The following is a 15,583-nucleotide window of genomic DNA, read 5'->3' as shown; positions in this document are numbered from 1 at the left end:
CAAATCAGTTCTGTTATACTCACAGACATTATTTTAACACTTTTGGAAACTTTTGAGTGTTTTCTATCCAATACTACCAATTGCATATCCGAGCTTCTGGGCCTGAGTAACAGACAGTTTACTTTGGGCACCTCATTCATCCAAACTTCCAAATACTGCCCCCTATCCCATAGAAGTTAACACATGTAGCTGTTTTTAAGGCTTTCATGGTTAGATCAACACTGTGAACCCTACGTCTACATGACGTGTACGTGTCACGTGATATGAACATTTCGGCTATTTGACGACTTTAAAAAAAACAAGGAAGACCTTAGGGGACTTCGTGAAAGATATCAGTAGCTTCACGAGGCTTAATTCTGGCACTTATCACCCCCATATGAACGAATCTAAAGGAAGTGGTACGTCCTTTACCTATGTAATTTACTCACTGATCCATATGTTTGTATTATTATGATACAAACACTGCTAACACAGATAGAACAACGAGTTAGTTATAAAAAATATTTGCTGCTAAAATGAGTTGAGGTTGCAACATCGGGTCACATGACCTCCAACTGGTTGGTTTTTGTGGTGCTGGCGCTCCGGTGTGTGGGAGTCAGAGAATCCACTACAGTCGGGCATGGATGACAAACGCAGGAGTATATAGCCAGCCATTTTACAAATACGTTTTTACAATAATAATAGACCATACCGGTTTTAAACATGGGGCACTGTGGTATCACCTCATCAAAGACGGTGCTGGTTTTTCTGAACCTAATTTTTTGGGTAAGTCAAAACGACATCTTGTCGTTTGGGAATGAATGCGAAACATCCCTTCCTCAACCTTAATACGCAGCAAATTTGCAAGCAACCTGCTAGCCATTCAAGGCAACCTCGGCCCAGTGGATGTTTGTCTATCTCTAGCATCAATATAGCTAGCTAACGTTACTGTTTGAGAATTTGGGCTATTATAATTCAATGTTCTTGCAGTCATGTTGTTGCTGTCCCTTTTAGATGTAACTAGTTGTCTGAACATTTCCTTTGCTTCTCTGTCTTATTTCCTGTCTGGTTGCTTCGGCTACTGCGGCTAGAGGTAGTTTCATGCATGGCTTTTGTTTCCCCATTTGTCCCAGGACGAAAGCCACTGCCTGCCCTGGAGTCTACCCCTTTGAACCTTTTAAAATGCCACTTCTCATTAAATACTAGCCCGTTAGCCACCAGACAGTGCACCAGTATAAAACAGGTAATATCTAACAATTCCACAACAAAACCTAATACACAGAATCTAGTAAAGGAATGGGATAAGAGTATATACAGTTGAAGTTGGAAGTTTACATACACCTTAGCCAAATACATCACAATCCCTGGCATTTAATCCAAGTAAAAATTCCCTGTCTTAGGTCAGTTAGGATCACCACTTTATTTTAAGAATGTGAAATGTCAGAATAATAGTAAAGAGTGATTTCAGCTTTTATTTCTTTCATCACATTCCCAGTGGTTCAGAAGTTTACATACACTAAATTAGTATTTGGTAGCATTGCCTTTAAATTGTTTAACGTGGGTCAAACGTTTCGTGTAGCCTTCCACAAGCTTCCCACAATAAGTTGGGTGAATTTTGGCCCATTCCTCCTGACAGAGCTGGTGTAACGGAGTCAGGTTTGTAGGCCTCCTTGCTCGCACACGCTTTTTCAGTTCTGCCCACAAATGTTTTATAGGACTGAGGTCAGGGCTTTGTGATGGCCACTCCAATACCTTGACTTTGTTGTTCTTAAGCTATTTTGCCACAACCTTGGAAGAATGCTTGGGGTCATTGTCCATTTGGAAGACCCTTTTGCGACCAAGCTTTAACGTCCTGACTGATGTCTTGAGATGTTGCTTCAATATATCCACATAAGTTTCCTACCTCATGATGCCATCTATTTTGTGAAGTGCACCAGTCCCTCCTGCAGCAAAGCACCCCCACAACATGATGCTGCCACCTGCATGCTTCACGGTTAGGATGGTGTTCCTTGGCTTGCAAGCATCCCCCTTTTTCCTCCAAACATAACAATGGTCATTATGGCCAAACAGTTCTATTTTTGTTTCATCAGACCAGAGGACATTTCTCCAAAAAGTATGATCTTTGTCCCCATGTGCAGTTGCAATCCATAGTCTGGCTTTTTTATGGCGGTTTTGGAGCAGTGGCTTCTTCCTTGCTGAGCGGCCTTTCAGGTTATATCGATATAGGACTTGTTTTACTGTGGTTATAGATACTTTTGTACCTGTTTCCTCCAGCATCTTCACAAGGTCCTTTGCTGTTGTTCTGGGATTGATTTGCACTTTTTGCACCAAAGTACGTTCATCAATGATGAACGTGGTACCTTCAGGCGTTTGGAAATTGCTCCCAACGTTGAACCAGACTTGTAGAGGTCTACAATTTTCTGAGGTCTTGGCTGATTTCTTTTGATTTTCCCATGATGTCAAGCAAAGATCCACTGAGTTCGAAGGTAGGCCTTGAAATACATCCACAGGTACACCTCCAATTGACTCAAATGATGTCAATTAGCCTATCAGAAGCTTCTAAAGCCATGACATCATTTTCTGTACTTTTCCAAGCTTTTTAAAGGCACAGTCAACTTAGTGTGTTAACTTCTGACCCACTGGAATTGTGATACAGTGAATTATAAGTGAAATAATATGTCTGTAAACAATTGTTGGAAATATTACTTGTCTTGCACAAAGTAGATGTCCTAACCGACTTGCCAAAACTACAGTTTGTTAACAAGAACTTTGTGGATTGGTTGAAAAATGAGCTTTAATGAATCCAACCTAAGTGTATGTAAACTTCCGACTTCAACTATAAGTATAAAATATATGGATGAGCAGTGACCGAGCAGCTAAGATGCAATAGATAGTAAAGAATAGATACAGTGAATTATAAGTGAAATAATATGTCTGTAAACAATTGTTGGAAATATTACTTGTCTTGCACAAAGTAGATGTCCTAACCGACTTGCCAAAACTACAGTTTGTTAACAAGAACTTTGTGGATTGGTTGAAAAATGAGCTTTAATGAATCCAACCTAAGTGTATGTAAACTTCCGACTTCAACTATAAGTATAAAATATATGGATGAGCAGTGACCGAGCAGCTAAGATGCAATAGATAGTAAAGAATAGATACAGTATACATTATATACATATGAGATGAGTAATGCGTGTGTAAACATTTATTAAAGTAACTAGTGTTCCATTTATTAAAATGGCCAATGATATCAAGTCTGTAGGTAGGCAGCTGCCTATCTGTGCTAGTGGTGGCTGTTTTAACAATCTGAAGGCTTTGAGATAGAAGCTGTTTTTCAATCTCTCTGTCCCAGCTTTGCGCCTTCACCACACTGTCTGTGTGCGTGGACCATTTCAGTTGTCGGTGATATGTACACCGAGGAACTTTAAAACTTTCCACTTTCTCCACTGCTGTCCTGTCGATGTGGATAGGGGGGTGCTCACTTTGCTGTTTCCTGGGGTTCATGATCATCTCTTTTCTTTTGCTGAAATTGAGTGAGAGGTTATTTTCCTGACACCACACTACGAGGGCTCTCACCTCCTCCCTGTTGGCTGTCTCGTCGTTTTTGGTAATCAAGCCTACCGCTGTTGTGTCGTCTGCAAATGTGATGATTGAGTTGGAGGCGTGCATGGTCACGCAGTCGTGGGTGAACAGGGAGTACAGGAGGGGGCTGAGAACTCACCCTTGTGGGGCCCCAGTGTTGAGGATCAGCGGAGTGGAGATGTTGTTTCCTACCTTCACCACCTGGGGGCGGCCCGTCAGGAAGTCCAGGACCCAGTTGAACAGAGGAGGGTCGAGATCCAGGGTCTCAAGCTTAATGATAAGTTTGGAGGGTACTCTGGTGTTGAATGCTGAGCTGTAGTCAATGAACAGCATTCTTACATAGGTATTCCTCTTGTACAGATGGGATAGGGCAGTGTGCAGTGTGATGGCGATTGCATTGTATGTGGACCTATTGGGGCGGTAAGCAAATTGAAGTGGGTCTAGTGTGACAGGTAGGGTGGAGGTGATATGATCCTTGACTAGTCTCTCAAAGCATTTCATGATGACAGAAGTGAGTGCTACGGGGCGATAGTCATTCAGTTCAGTTACCTTAGCTTTCTTGGGAACAGGAACAATGGTGGTCATCTTGAAGCATGTGGGGACAGCAGGCTGGGATAGGGATTAGAGGTCGACCGATTAATCGGCATGGCCGATTTAATTAGGGCCGTTTTGATAACAATCGGTAGTCGACCTTTTGATGCCGATTATGGCCGATTACATTGCAATCCATGAGGAAACTGCGTGGCAGGCTGACCACCTGTTTACGCGAGTGAGCCTGCTACGTGAGTGCAGCGTCAAAAGGACCTTGTGGCTGCAAGGAGCCAAGGTAAGTTGCTTGCTAGCATTAAACTTATCTTATAAAAAACAATCAATCTTCACAATCACTAGTTAACTACACATGGTTGATGATATTACTAGGTTAACTAGCTTGTCCTGCATTGCATATAATCAATGCGGTGCCTGTTAATTTATCATCGAATCACAGCCTACTTCAACTTCGCCAAACGGGTGATGATTTAACAAAAGCGCATTGCCGAAAAAAGCACAATCTTTGCACAAATGTACCTAACCATAAACATCAATGCCTTTCTTAAAATCAATACACAGAAGTATATGTTTTTAAACCTGCATATTTAGTTAAAATAAATTCATGTTAGCAAGCAATATTAACTAGGGAAATTGTCACTTCTCTTGCGTTCAGTGCAAGCAGAGTCAGGGTATATGCAACAGCTTGGGCCGCCTAGCTCGTTGTGAACTGTGAACTAATTTGCCAGAATTTTACATAATTATGACATAACATTGAAGGTTGTGCAATGTAACAGCAATATTTAGACTTAGGGTTGCCACCCATTTGATAAAATACGTAACGGTTCCGTATTTCACTGAAAGAATAAACATTTTGTTTTTTGAAATTATAGTTTCTGGATTTTACTATGTTAATGACCAAAGGCTTGTATTTCTGTGAGAAGGAGAGCCCACAGTCTTTGGTAGCAGGCCGTGTCGGTGGCACTGTTTTGTCCAAAAGTGTGCAAAGAAGTTGTTTAATTTGTCTGGAAGCAAGACGTTGAGGTCTGCGATGGGGCTGGTTTTCTTTTTGTAATCCGTGATTGTCTATAGACCCTGCCACATACGTATTGTGTTTGAGCCGTTGAATTGCGACTCCACTTTGTCTCTATACTGACACTTACATGCTGACCAGACCGGACACATTGTGTGCGCGAGCGTTGCAAAATAAATGTAGAAATCCATGTTATTCAATTATTTCACCCACACTGCTCGCGCTCGCCAACGAGCGTCTGCGTTGCCAAGGGCTAAAATACAACTCCTTTCTATTTCTGACGCAGATCGCGCTGCAAGTCCTGCCTTTCCCATCTCCTCATTGGTTTATAGAAGCGGGTACCCACGTGCCATCTCCTCATTGGTTATACCCACGTGGGTGATTGAAAGACGAAATGTTTTGCTGGTTGTCGTGGTAATACTATGAAAGTGTAGATGCCAATCACCAAATAAGTTCAAAGATGAAAAAGCCTGGAAGGAGGAGAGATGACTAGAAACGATTCGGTTGGCCGTATTATGTGTGGATTAATTGTCGGAGTAGAGGGCATTGTGCCTTTCAGGTAAAATAACAACTCAACGTTTATATCCCAGGACAAATTAGCTAGCAACAGCAAGCTAGCTAAATAGGACAAATTAGCTAGCAAATGCAAGCTAACTAGCTAAATTGCCATACATGTTTAATGCTTTTCGACCTGTCCCCAAATTAATGTAATTGGTTCAGAGTTTGTTTTGATATTTTAACCTGCGTGTCGTGATCCCATTTGGTGTAGGGGGACAAAATACATTTATGCACGACGGCATAAAGCAGCCGCTTCCCTTACGGAGGGAATAACTACACTGTTTGTATTCGGCCATATTTCCAGTTACCACCGCATTTAATCATGGCAAGGCATGTGCTTTCAGTTTTGCACGAAAGCTGCCATCAGTCCACGGTTTCTGGTTAGGGAAGGTTTTAATTGTCACAGTGGATACAACATCTCCTATACACTTCCTTCTAAACTCGCTCACAGAATCAGCGTATACGTCAATGTTATTATCTGAGGCTACCCGGGAACATATCCCAGTCCATGTGATCGAAGCAATCTTGAAGCGTGGAATCCGATTGGTCAGACCAGCGTTGGATTGATCTAAGCACGGGTGCTTCCTGTTTTAGTTTCTGCCTATAGGAGGGGAGCAACAAGATGGAGTCATGGTCAGACTTGCCAAAAGGAGTGCGGGGGAGGGTCTTGTATGTATCGCGGAAGTTAGAGTAGCAATGGTCGAGCGTGTTACTTGCTCGTGTACAGCAATCGATATGCTGATAGAATTTAGGTAGCCTTGTTCTCAAATTAGCTTTGTTAAAACCCCCAGCTACAATAAATGCAGCCTCAGGATATATGGTTTGCATGAAGTCCAGTGAAGTTCCTTGATGGCTGTCTTGGTATCCGCTTGCGGGGGGATATACTTGGCTGTGACGATGACCGAGGAGAGTTCTTGGGAGATAATACCGTCGGCATTTGATTGTGAGGAATTCTAGGTCAGGTGAACAAAAGGACTTGAGTTCCTGTATGTTGTTACAATTACACCATGAGTCGTTAATCATGAAACATACACCCCCACCCTTCTTCATACTGGAGAGATCTTTATTCCTGTCGGTGCGATGCACTGAAAATCCCGTTGGCTGTATGGACTCCGACAGCATGTCCCCAGCTAGGCATGTCTCCGTGAAACAGAGTATGTTACAATCCCGGATATCTCTTTAGAAAGCAACTCTTGCCCTGATTTCGTCTACTTTGTTAACTAGGGACTGGACATTAGCGAGTAATATGCTTGGAAGCGGTGGATGGTGTGCGCGCATCCAAAGCCTCACTAGAAGACCGTTCCAGCACCCTCTCCTCTGGCGGCGTTGTTTTGGATCAGCCTCTAGAATCAGTTCAAATGCCCTGGGAGGTACAGATTAAGGATCCGCTTTGGGAAAGTCGTATTCCTGGTCATAGTGCTGGTAAGTTGATGTCTCTCTGATATCAAATAGTTCTTCCCGTTTGTATGTAATAACACTTAAGGTTTTCTGGGCTAACGATGTAAGAAATAATACATGAAAAAACTAAATACTGTACAGTTTCCTAAGGACTATAAGCGAAGCTGCCATCTTGCTTGAGTTATTATAATGCAAATGGGATGGTTGTAATAGTTATTCTTTTATAGCCCTAGGTTAGTCCATTCATATACACAAACTATTTATTTAACTTTTATTTAACTAGGCAAGTCAGTTTTAAGAACAAATTCTTATTTACAATGACGGCCTACATCCAATTGTTTGCCGCCCTATGGGACTCCCAACCACGGCCGGTTGTGATACAGCCTGGATTCGAACCAGGGTGTCTGTAGTGACACCTCTAGCACTGAGATGCAGTGCCTTAGACCACTGTGCCACTCAGGAGCTACCTTTAGCACAGGGGTTTAAACTGAGTCAGGGTCTCAACTTACTGTTGCAAGTTCAAATAGTAGAATACACAAGGTGCAATTTAGAAATGTAGTTGTCCATCAGCAGTTTCTCTCTGTCAGTCACTGATAGTGAGTCAATTAGCCCCAGTCAGCTAACCTTTTTTAGATTGCTAAGTTAGTTTAGTGTACAGCAATCTAAACTTGTAACCATGGTTTAAATACTGATTTTGTTAGTCAGTCTCACTCAGATTTCATATAAAAAAAAACTGCAAAAATACCTCAATCTTATGGCAATGTGCAGAATTGCAGAAAATTTGATGTAAAACAGCAAATTGTCCTCTCTGCAAAATGAGTAGACTTGCATGAAATTTGTTATCAAGTGCAAAATCTTCTCTCTGCCCCATGGCAAAACGTGTACAATTGCAGCAAAGAACTTTCTTTAAAACTGCAACACTTTCTCTACACTCCATGGCAAAATGTGTAGAATTGCACGAAATGAACAGCATTTCTCTCCACTGTCAAGAGGGGGGCCACTAAAATGTTTTACTCTCAATGTGGGGGGGGGTTGTGGATGTGGGTACGCAGACCCGTGAGCATTTGGGGCCCCTCGTGATGTTGCCCATCCCTGCTTTATTCATGAAGGTGTTTTGTTAAGAGCTCTGATACACTTTCTGAATGTTAACACGCATTGCTTGCGGAACAGTTTTAGAAACATAAGGACCAATTTTTCAAAAAACAAAAGGTTAAAAACCTTTTTTGGGGTTAGTGTTCACACACGGCCATATCTACACGTTACAGCGCTTGTTTACGGAAGATAAAGGTGATCACTTATGCTAATTAGCTATCTAGTGTGCTCCAACACCTGTGTGTAAGCGAACTGGGAAGTAAGTGTAGTTTGTCGGCTGGAGGCACACAGCCGTATGTGCAAACCTGCTAAGGTAAGTATATATTTTTTATTTGAACGATTATTTCTTGCTGTTATACATGTTTCTAAACCTGTATCGCAAGCGATGATTATTGACGTTTCTAAATGTTAACCGGTGCTTGTAGCAGAGAACCCTTAGGATAAGGCGGAATGCCCTGGGTTCTCATATCCTCTCAGGGACCATCAGACTGAGGCTATACTCATTCAAACATTTTATTTTATATGCTTTTTTTGTGGTATTAATAGTATCCCCCCCCCCCCCATCATACAGGCAGCAGCAGGGATTTTGTGCTATGTTGGAGCCTACGTGTTCATCACATATGATGACTACGACCACTTCTTTGAAGATGTGTACACCCTTATCCCTGCTGTGACCATAATTGCAGTAGGAGGCCTCCTTTTCATCATCGGTCTTATTGGATGTTGTGCCACAATACGAGAAAGCCGCTATGGGCTTGCAGCGGTCAGTGAATGTTTTCTTATCACCTACTACTACAACGTTCAACCTGGGCTCAGATATCATATCCCTCTGTAATCCTGTTGGCCAGATGACTGATTACTAAATGCATAGCGCAGTTCAGGCTACAGAGATGAGTTCATATTGTTTTGTATCATGTTGGATAATCCTTCATTACAGTTTATTGATTTAAATGTGCCTCTTATGAATGCCAAGCACCCATTTAAATTTTCAGGTGTTTCTTCTGTTTAATTATTCCTCTTCTCCCCACAGTTTGTCATCCTTCTCATGCTGGTGTTTGTGACGGAAGTGCTTGTGGTGGTTTTTGGTTATATTTACAGATCAAAGGTGTGTAAAACCCTATTCTCATGGGACTAGTTTTACTGGGATAGATGGGGTTCTGTAATTATGTATACGAGCACAAATCACCACATCCATTATTTAAGTCCCCCATCCGACTCTGCCATGTTGGTCATTTTTACATAGCAGGAGAGTAATAATTCCTAAAACCTACTGTTTTTCGACTAACTCCAAGGTCCTCAAAATACTAGTCACGTGCAAATCGACATCCCTGTGTTTTGAAATTGACAGGTGTTGCTCGTGGTTTGAGCAAGAAAATAACTGATTAGATAAATTGATGCTTAAAACAAAATGCTGCGCATTGCCGATCTATATTTAGGACATACTGTATCAACTTTCACAGTGAATGCTTTTGTGCCAAAGAATTGAACATCACCAAATGTGTCAGTAAAAAAAATTGCTCCTATTTAATGCAACCCTTGCTGTTAATAGATGACAAAGCAGCATTATATCTGAGCAAACTTTTGGCAATGACAATTTCACTTTCTCATCCATAGCCTAAAAGCGCATCTCAAGTGTGTGCTGTTTAGCTCCCATCTGCAGGCTGGGGGGCATTTGATGTCTACTGCAGATTGATAAAATAATGATTATGATCACACTTCCTCAATTTAAATATTGTGGCGACACTCATACCAAAAATGATTTGGTAGCCAAGCTCTAGTTATCAGTGTAGCCTGTTATCACCTGGACATGTTGACATATCTTCAAGCCTAGACTAAAAACCTCCAGAATTACAGGCATCTTTTTGGAAAAAACAAATCCGATCCGATTCTTCCTAATAATTACATAACCAACATTCTCTAAAACTAATTCCATGTGAATAGGGCTTAAATCAAGGTTACAGTACGTTTGTGCAATAAAGATTTTGTTCAGGATACCAATTCTTTGGATATGTTCCCAATGGGGAAAGAAAATTCTACCAGCCACAATATTACAGCTGTGGCTGCTTTGTGTGATGTATTGTTGTCTCTACCTTCTTGCCCAATAATGTTTGTACCATGTTGTTACGAATCCCTTTTGCTCTACAGTCTTGGGGGGGATGGCAACGAGACCTAACTCATGCAAATTGTAACAGTGAGAACGAATAACCACAGACAACATAAATCTACCGTCAAACACTCATGGTTTATTTGTTAAACACACGGTAAAGGGGGGCAGGAAAAGGGGCTGAGCTGGACCCAAGGAAAGAAACATATCCAAAAACACCCCTAAGCTAGACTAGCCTACTTCAATAACAGCTAACTAACCAAAATTACAGTGGGTGGTCCACCCAGTTCTAACTAGTGTTCTTAAACAAAGTATTCCTACGGGTAGTGTATGCCCATGGGCGACTTGTCTTGGTACCCCCTTTTCCCACCATCAAACAAACAGTCAAACACCATAACAAAACAATACTCACAGGGTAACAGACAAAGTGACATGTAGTCGATAAACCAAACAAGAGATCTACAGAGAGATTGAGCTCCAGAGAAAACAACTGAATGGGTTTTTAAACCAAGGGAAAGGGGTTGTGATTGGGTAATGGAAACAGGAGGAGGTGTGTCTTCTGATTAGCGACTGATTGGGGAATGATGATTGCCACCTGTGAGGGGAGAAGGAGAGAAAAGATATACACACACAGGATACCTGTATCCGTAACACATGTTTTGTGCTGCTACCATGTTGTGTTGCTACCTTGCTGTGTTGTCATGTGTTGCTGCCTTGCTATGTTGTTGTCCTAGGTTTCTCTTTATGTTGTGTTGTCTCTCTTGTTGTGATGTGTGTTTTGTCCTATATTTATATTGTATTTTATTTTTTATCCCAGGCCCCTGTCCCCGCAGGAGGCCCTTTTCCTTTTGGTAGGCCGTCATTGTAAATAAGAATTTGTTCTTAACTGACTTGCCTAGTTAAATAAAGGTTAAATACAAAAATTAAAAATTAAATAAAAAAAAAACAACCATTTTCTCCATGGAAAACATGGTAGCCGCTATGTCTTTTTCTATTTAGACTACATGTTTGGAGAATCGTTTTCCCATGACAGGAAAAGTGCTATCCTAAGTAAAGTGATTGGATATAGGGATATTCATTAGAAAAGCATTGAGGTTGTGTAAGATGGGCATATTAAGCACAGTTACCTTTTTGTTTACAGGTTGAAGATGAGGTCAATCACTCCATCCAGAAGGTGTACAGTGAGTACAATGGCACCAACACAGATGCTCCGAGCCGTGCCATTGACTACGTGCAAAGACAGGTGTTAGCATGGAACTTGAGCAATTCATGTTTTGTGTAACAGTTTTAAAGTAATTTAAAGCTGTATTGAATTGACCTGGTATTGACCATCACCATTTGTCATGCCTGCAGCTCCACTGTTGTGGGATTCACAATTACTCCGACTGGAGGAACACACGCTGGTTTAATGAGTCTCGAAACAACAGTATACCAGTGAGCTGCTGCAAACCTAACGTCAGCAACTGTACAGGCTCTCTAGCCCATCCTGGAGACCTCTATCCAGAGGTAAGAGATCCAAAACGTACCTATGCTTTTCTTGCATGCATAATATACAAATTGATTCTTTTACACAATGTATTGTTTGTGTGTCTCCAGGGTTGTGAAGCCCTTGTTGTGAAGAAACTAAAGGAGATTATTATGTATGTCATCTGGGCTGCACTGACGTTCGCTGCAATTCAGGTAAAATAAAACTTCCATCAGCTCTCTTTCATTCAACTAATGGGGGGATGCTTGTGCCCATGGAAGCTGCTCAGCCAAGGCGGAGAAAATAGGATTCTGCTCTATTTTTCAAGCGGCGCCTGAGTTGTTGACCAATCACAGTAGAAAACGTAGCCTACATGGTGATACGTCGGCATGTACGTCCAACAGTAGGACCAGCTAACTAGCCCACTCCAGCTAACTGGCTAACTATCAGTTTACAGAGTCACATTTAACAATAAAAAAACATTGTGTTTTGGCGCGTTCTAGCATGCATTTGCATATTTCCATTAAATAATGCCTACTTTGTGAAGTGTGTGTGTGCAATAACTCAATTTGCCTTTGCTCACCTAAACAACCCATTTTTTTAAAACTTCGGTAAAGTCTACAAACCTTATCCACTCTGTTCGTAACAGATTCGAGTTTTGGGAACAGAAAACTGTATTGAGATCAAATGTTTAATCGATGAGAAAATTAGCAGAATGTCGGCCAAAATCCATCTTGTTCCATCTTCTCCCACTGCCGGCCACTGGGCTTCCTCTCACTAACATATTTGGTTGTGGAAACGCCATGCTTCACATGTATACATCCGGTGAAATATCTATCTTATTGTTCTATTTGTGCTGTTGCCCTAGTGTGTGAAGGCACTAGCCGCTTGACTAGAGGGACAAGTGGGATACTCTGCGGGGTACTCAGCTATTTTCCGCTGGCTATCTGAAAAGCACTTATGGTATGAGTCATGAAATTATTCAGTATGGAGGCTGAGTGGGCCTGGGGTATGCCCTTATTATGTTAACCCCCTTGCCACACTCCAGCAAGCCTCAAGGGACAGGGCCCAGACGGGACTGTTACATTTTTCATAGACGGGTTGGTTGTTTAGCAACAAAACTGACGCGTGCGCAACTATGGGGCAAATAAGACTGGGTTGGCTTAGATTGTTGTCAACATGTAAACTATATTTAGTCTCCAATGATTATTAAATACATTTGCACAATGAGCACTTGTCTCTCAAATACATTGTTACAATTGTCTGGTTAGCTAGCAAGCTAATTTTAGCCATACTAGCATTGATATGAAATCAGTCAACACCTCAAAACAAGACATGGTATCAAGAACAAGATGTAACTAGCTGAAATGAGTCACTTATGATTTCCCACATGGCAGTTTCTTGTCATTGTTGGAAGGCTATCTGGCCATCTAGAATCAAAACAACTCATGGACTTCTGTCCTGTTTTTGTGACATTGTCAGCTAACTCATCAATAGGGACAGGGGAAAATCTAGGAATTCAAGGTGATCTCAAACTAGGCTAAATAGAGGCTTAAGACAAAATGGTGTCCCAAGCCAATTTATCTTGACTTGATAGATATATTAGTTACTTTGATTTGTTAAAAATGTGCATAATCCGATTCTAGAGTCTGTGGGAAATTGAGTCGGTGGATTGAGACTGCATGTTATTTGCTAGATTTACCCCTTTTTCATTCCTTTCATTTGACTACAATGAGGGGGCAGCTGCATGAGGGAGAGCTGCTTTAAAGCTCTGTCATTCATCACTTGATTTGTTTTTCTCATCGAAATTACTGGACAGCAGAAGGTCCTAGTCTACATTTAAATTGCTGTTTATCAATGTCCTGTAGTTTCTTCCTTTTATAATGTCACCTCTGCATTTCGTCATTAGATTACCTTATTCTATGGGCTGGTGAGGCATCTGTGTGCATGTGAATCTGCTGGTTTATAGTAATTCTAGAGGCTTTTGACCCAGATGCTTCTCTGTTTGCTGCTGATGTAGTAGTTTTGTGTCCTTGCTCAGCCTTTCCTGGGAGATTAGTTAGCCTAGAGTCCAGGTCAGAGGTTGACAGGCGACCTCGTCAGGAAGGTATGGATGGATGACATGGATGACACTACCTTTCAACTCCTGCTGTTTTCCTCTCCTAGGTATTTGGGATGCTGTGTGCCTTTGTTGTGCTGTGCCGGAGGAGCCGTGACCCTGCCTACGAACTTCTCATGACGGGGGGAACCTACGCATAAGAAGGACCCTACACTCTCACACACACACACACACACCTAGGCTCGTGGCTTTGTCAGTGGAGGGTGGTTCACTGGCTTGCCCAAGTTCAGGTTTCCTCTACTGTAAGTTGAAAAGCTCCTCACACAGAGTGGCTCATACTCCATAATGGTGAAGTGGTGAAAAACCTATTTATTTACATGCTATGTAAGTTGGTGTTTTGTTTTAGGTGTCTTATTAAAAACGCTACAAGCCAAATTCTAAAATGGCGATTTTAAACACGTTTTTTTTGTTTAATTTGTTGCTCTGACTACTTACCCCTCGTTGGTTGAGGTAGACAAGGATGTGAATGATGGACCTACTGTACGGAATATGTGGACTGAATACTTTCCTCATGTCTGTTTGCACTGTGTATGGCTTTGGAATATTTTATAAATATTTAAATCTATCATGTAAATAACTGAGTTGAAGATTCCCTTGTATGAGGTTGCCTTGTGCTACTGCTTTGTTTGTGTCCAGACCTCACCCTTCACCAGCACCATTCTGTTTCTGATAAGAAGCAGTCAATAGTTCATAGACAGTAGATGAATCAAAGGCACTGGATCGACCCACCAGGAATGAGCAGTAACCAAAGTGCAGTCAATTAACTGATCTGCTTTGTAAGAATGTGGGCATTTGATTCCGTGCATAAAACAGGCTTATTTAGGAATAATCCACATGCACTGTTACTGAGCTTTTTTGTTGTACTTTGTGTGGAGTTGAGCACACTATGTAGGCCTAGTTTTAAAATAGATTTTCAAAAGATTTTAGCCATGTACAGAAACGTAAACCAGAGATGAATGTAAATAGAATGGGGTGAAACTAACAAGGAAATAAACTATATTCCATCCAGAATATTGTCTGTATTTTTATTTGTTTCTATCACAAAAATATGCTCAAGTGTCTCTGCACACACGCATAACCATGCCTGGACATTAGAGCTGTGTGGTTTTCTCCACAAAGTTTCAACCATTTCTAACATGTAGCTAACGTCTCATGTTTCCTGATCTAAAGGTTGATTTCTCTTCCAAGCCTTCATGCACTCTTGGTCAAAAGGGGTGTTCTGTCATGCTGACAAGCTCTCTGACCTCATTCGGGGCATGGCTACTTAATGTGCAAAGGATATCAAAAACTATTATCTCATTAGAAAACTAAAATCACATTCTTATCTTACCACATGCCTTCATCACTTGTCATATTATATGCTCAATGTATTGGATGAAACCTCATACCTGTAATAGCCATACTTTCCAAGTTACAGTATTTCCTCCATAAGATTTTTAATGACATCACAAAATAATCAACCATATGACATTTGTTTTCCATATCTCCCCACTGACCATTCCCCACATTCTTTATGGTAGAATTATTGTTCCATTATTCACTTTCTGGATGTTAGTCTCTGGAGACAAAGGGACATTCCTTTAGCCAATACTGGAGGGTAGAGAGTCCTCTCCTGCTTAATTTACGACTGGGTGTGGAGGTGTCAAAACCGGCCCAGTCCCCCCCCCCCCCCCCTCCCTTTGCATTTGGGAGAGGGTCTGGTTATTGTCAGCCATTGCCAAGCTG

General features: G+C 41.5%; 1 protein-coding gene across 2 annotated transcripts; it reads left to right on the top strand.

The window, feature by feature from the left end:
- Window positions 1-560: 560 nt before the first annotated feature.
- LOC120053945 (tetraspanin-3-like) lies at window positions 561-14,860 on the top strand. 2 transcript variants are annotated; one of them, XM_039001272.1, is made up of 7 exons: window positions 564-765; window positions 8,742-8,933; window positions 9,201-9,275; window positions 11,416-11,517; window positions 11,628-11,780; window positions 11,871-11,954; window positions 13,906-14,860. In XM_039001272.1, exons 1-7 carry the CDS (start codon window positions 703-705, stop codon window positions 13,996-13,998), a joined length of 762 nt encoding a protein of 253 aa, XP_038857200.1. In that variant the 5' UTR covers window positions 564-702; the 3' UTR covers window positions 13,999-14,860. The 2 variants fall into 2 exon arrangements, with proteins under 2 accessions (XP_038857201.1, XP_038857200.1); XM_039001273.1 differs by lacking the exon at window positions 9,201-9,275 and having other exon boundaries at window positions 561-765.
- Window positions 14,861-15,583: the final 723 nt, after the last annotated feature.

The sequence above is a fragment of the Salvelinus namaycush genome, chromosome 9, assembly GCF_016432855.1.
Source record: "Salvelinus namaycush isolate Seneca chromosome 9, SaNama_1.0, whole genome shotgun sequence".
Lineage (NCBI taxonomy): Eukaryota > Metazoa > Chordata > Actinopteri > Salmoniformes > Salmonidae > Salvelinus > Salvelinus namaycush.
Note: the sequence above shows the minus strand (reverse complement) of the source record. Positions and strands in the feature narration are given on the sequence as shown.

Coding starts and splice junctions, on each gene's coding strand:
- LOC120053945 (XM_039001272.1), top strand. CDS start 703: ATGGGGCACTGTGGTATCACCTCATCAAAGACGGTGCTGGTTTTTCTG. Junction 8,934..9,200: donor GCCGCTATGGGCTTGCAGCG/GTCAGTGAATGT, acceptor TTCTCCCCACAG/TTTGTCATCCTTCTCATGCT. Junction 11,781..11,870: donor CTGGAGACCTCTATCCAGAG/GTAAGAGATCCA, acceptor GTGTGTCTCCAG/GGTTGTGAAGCCCTTGTTGT.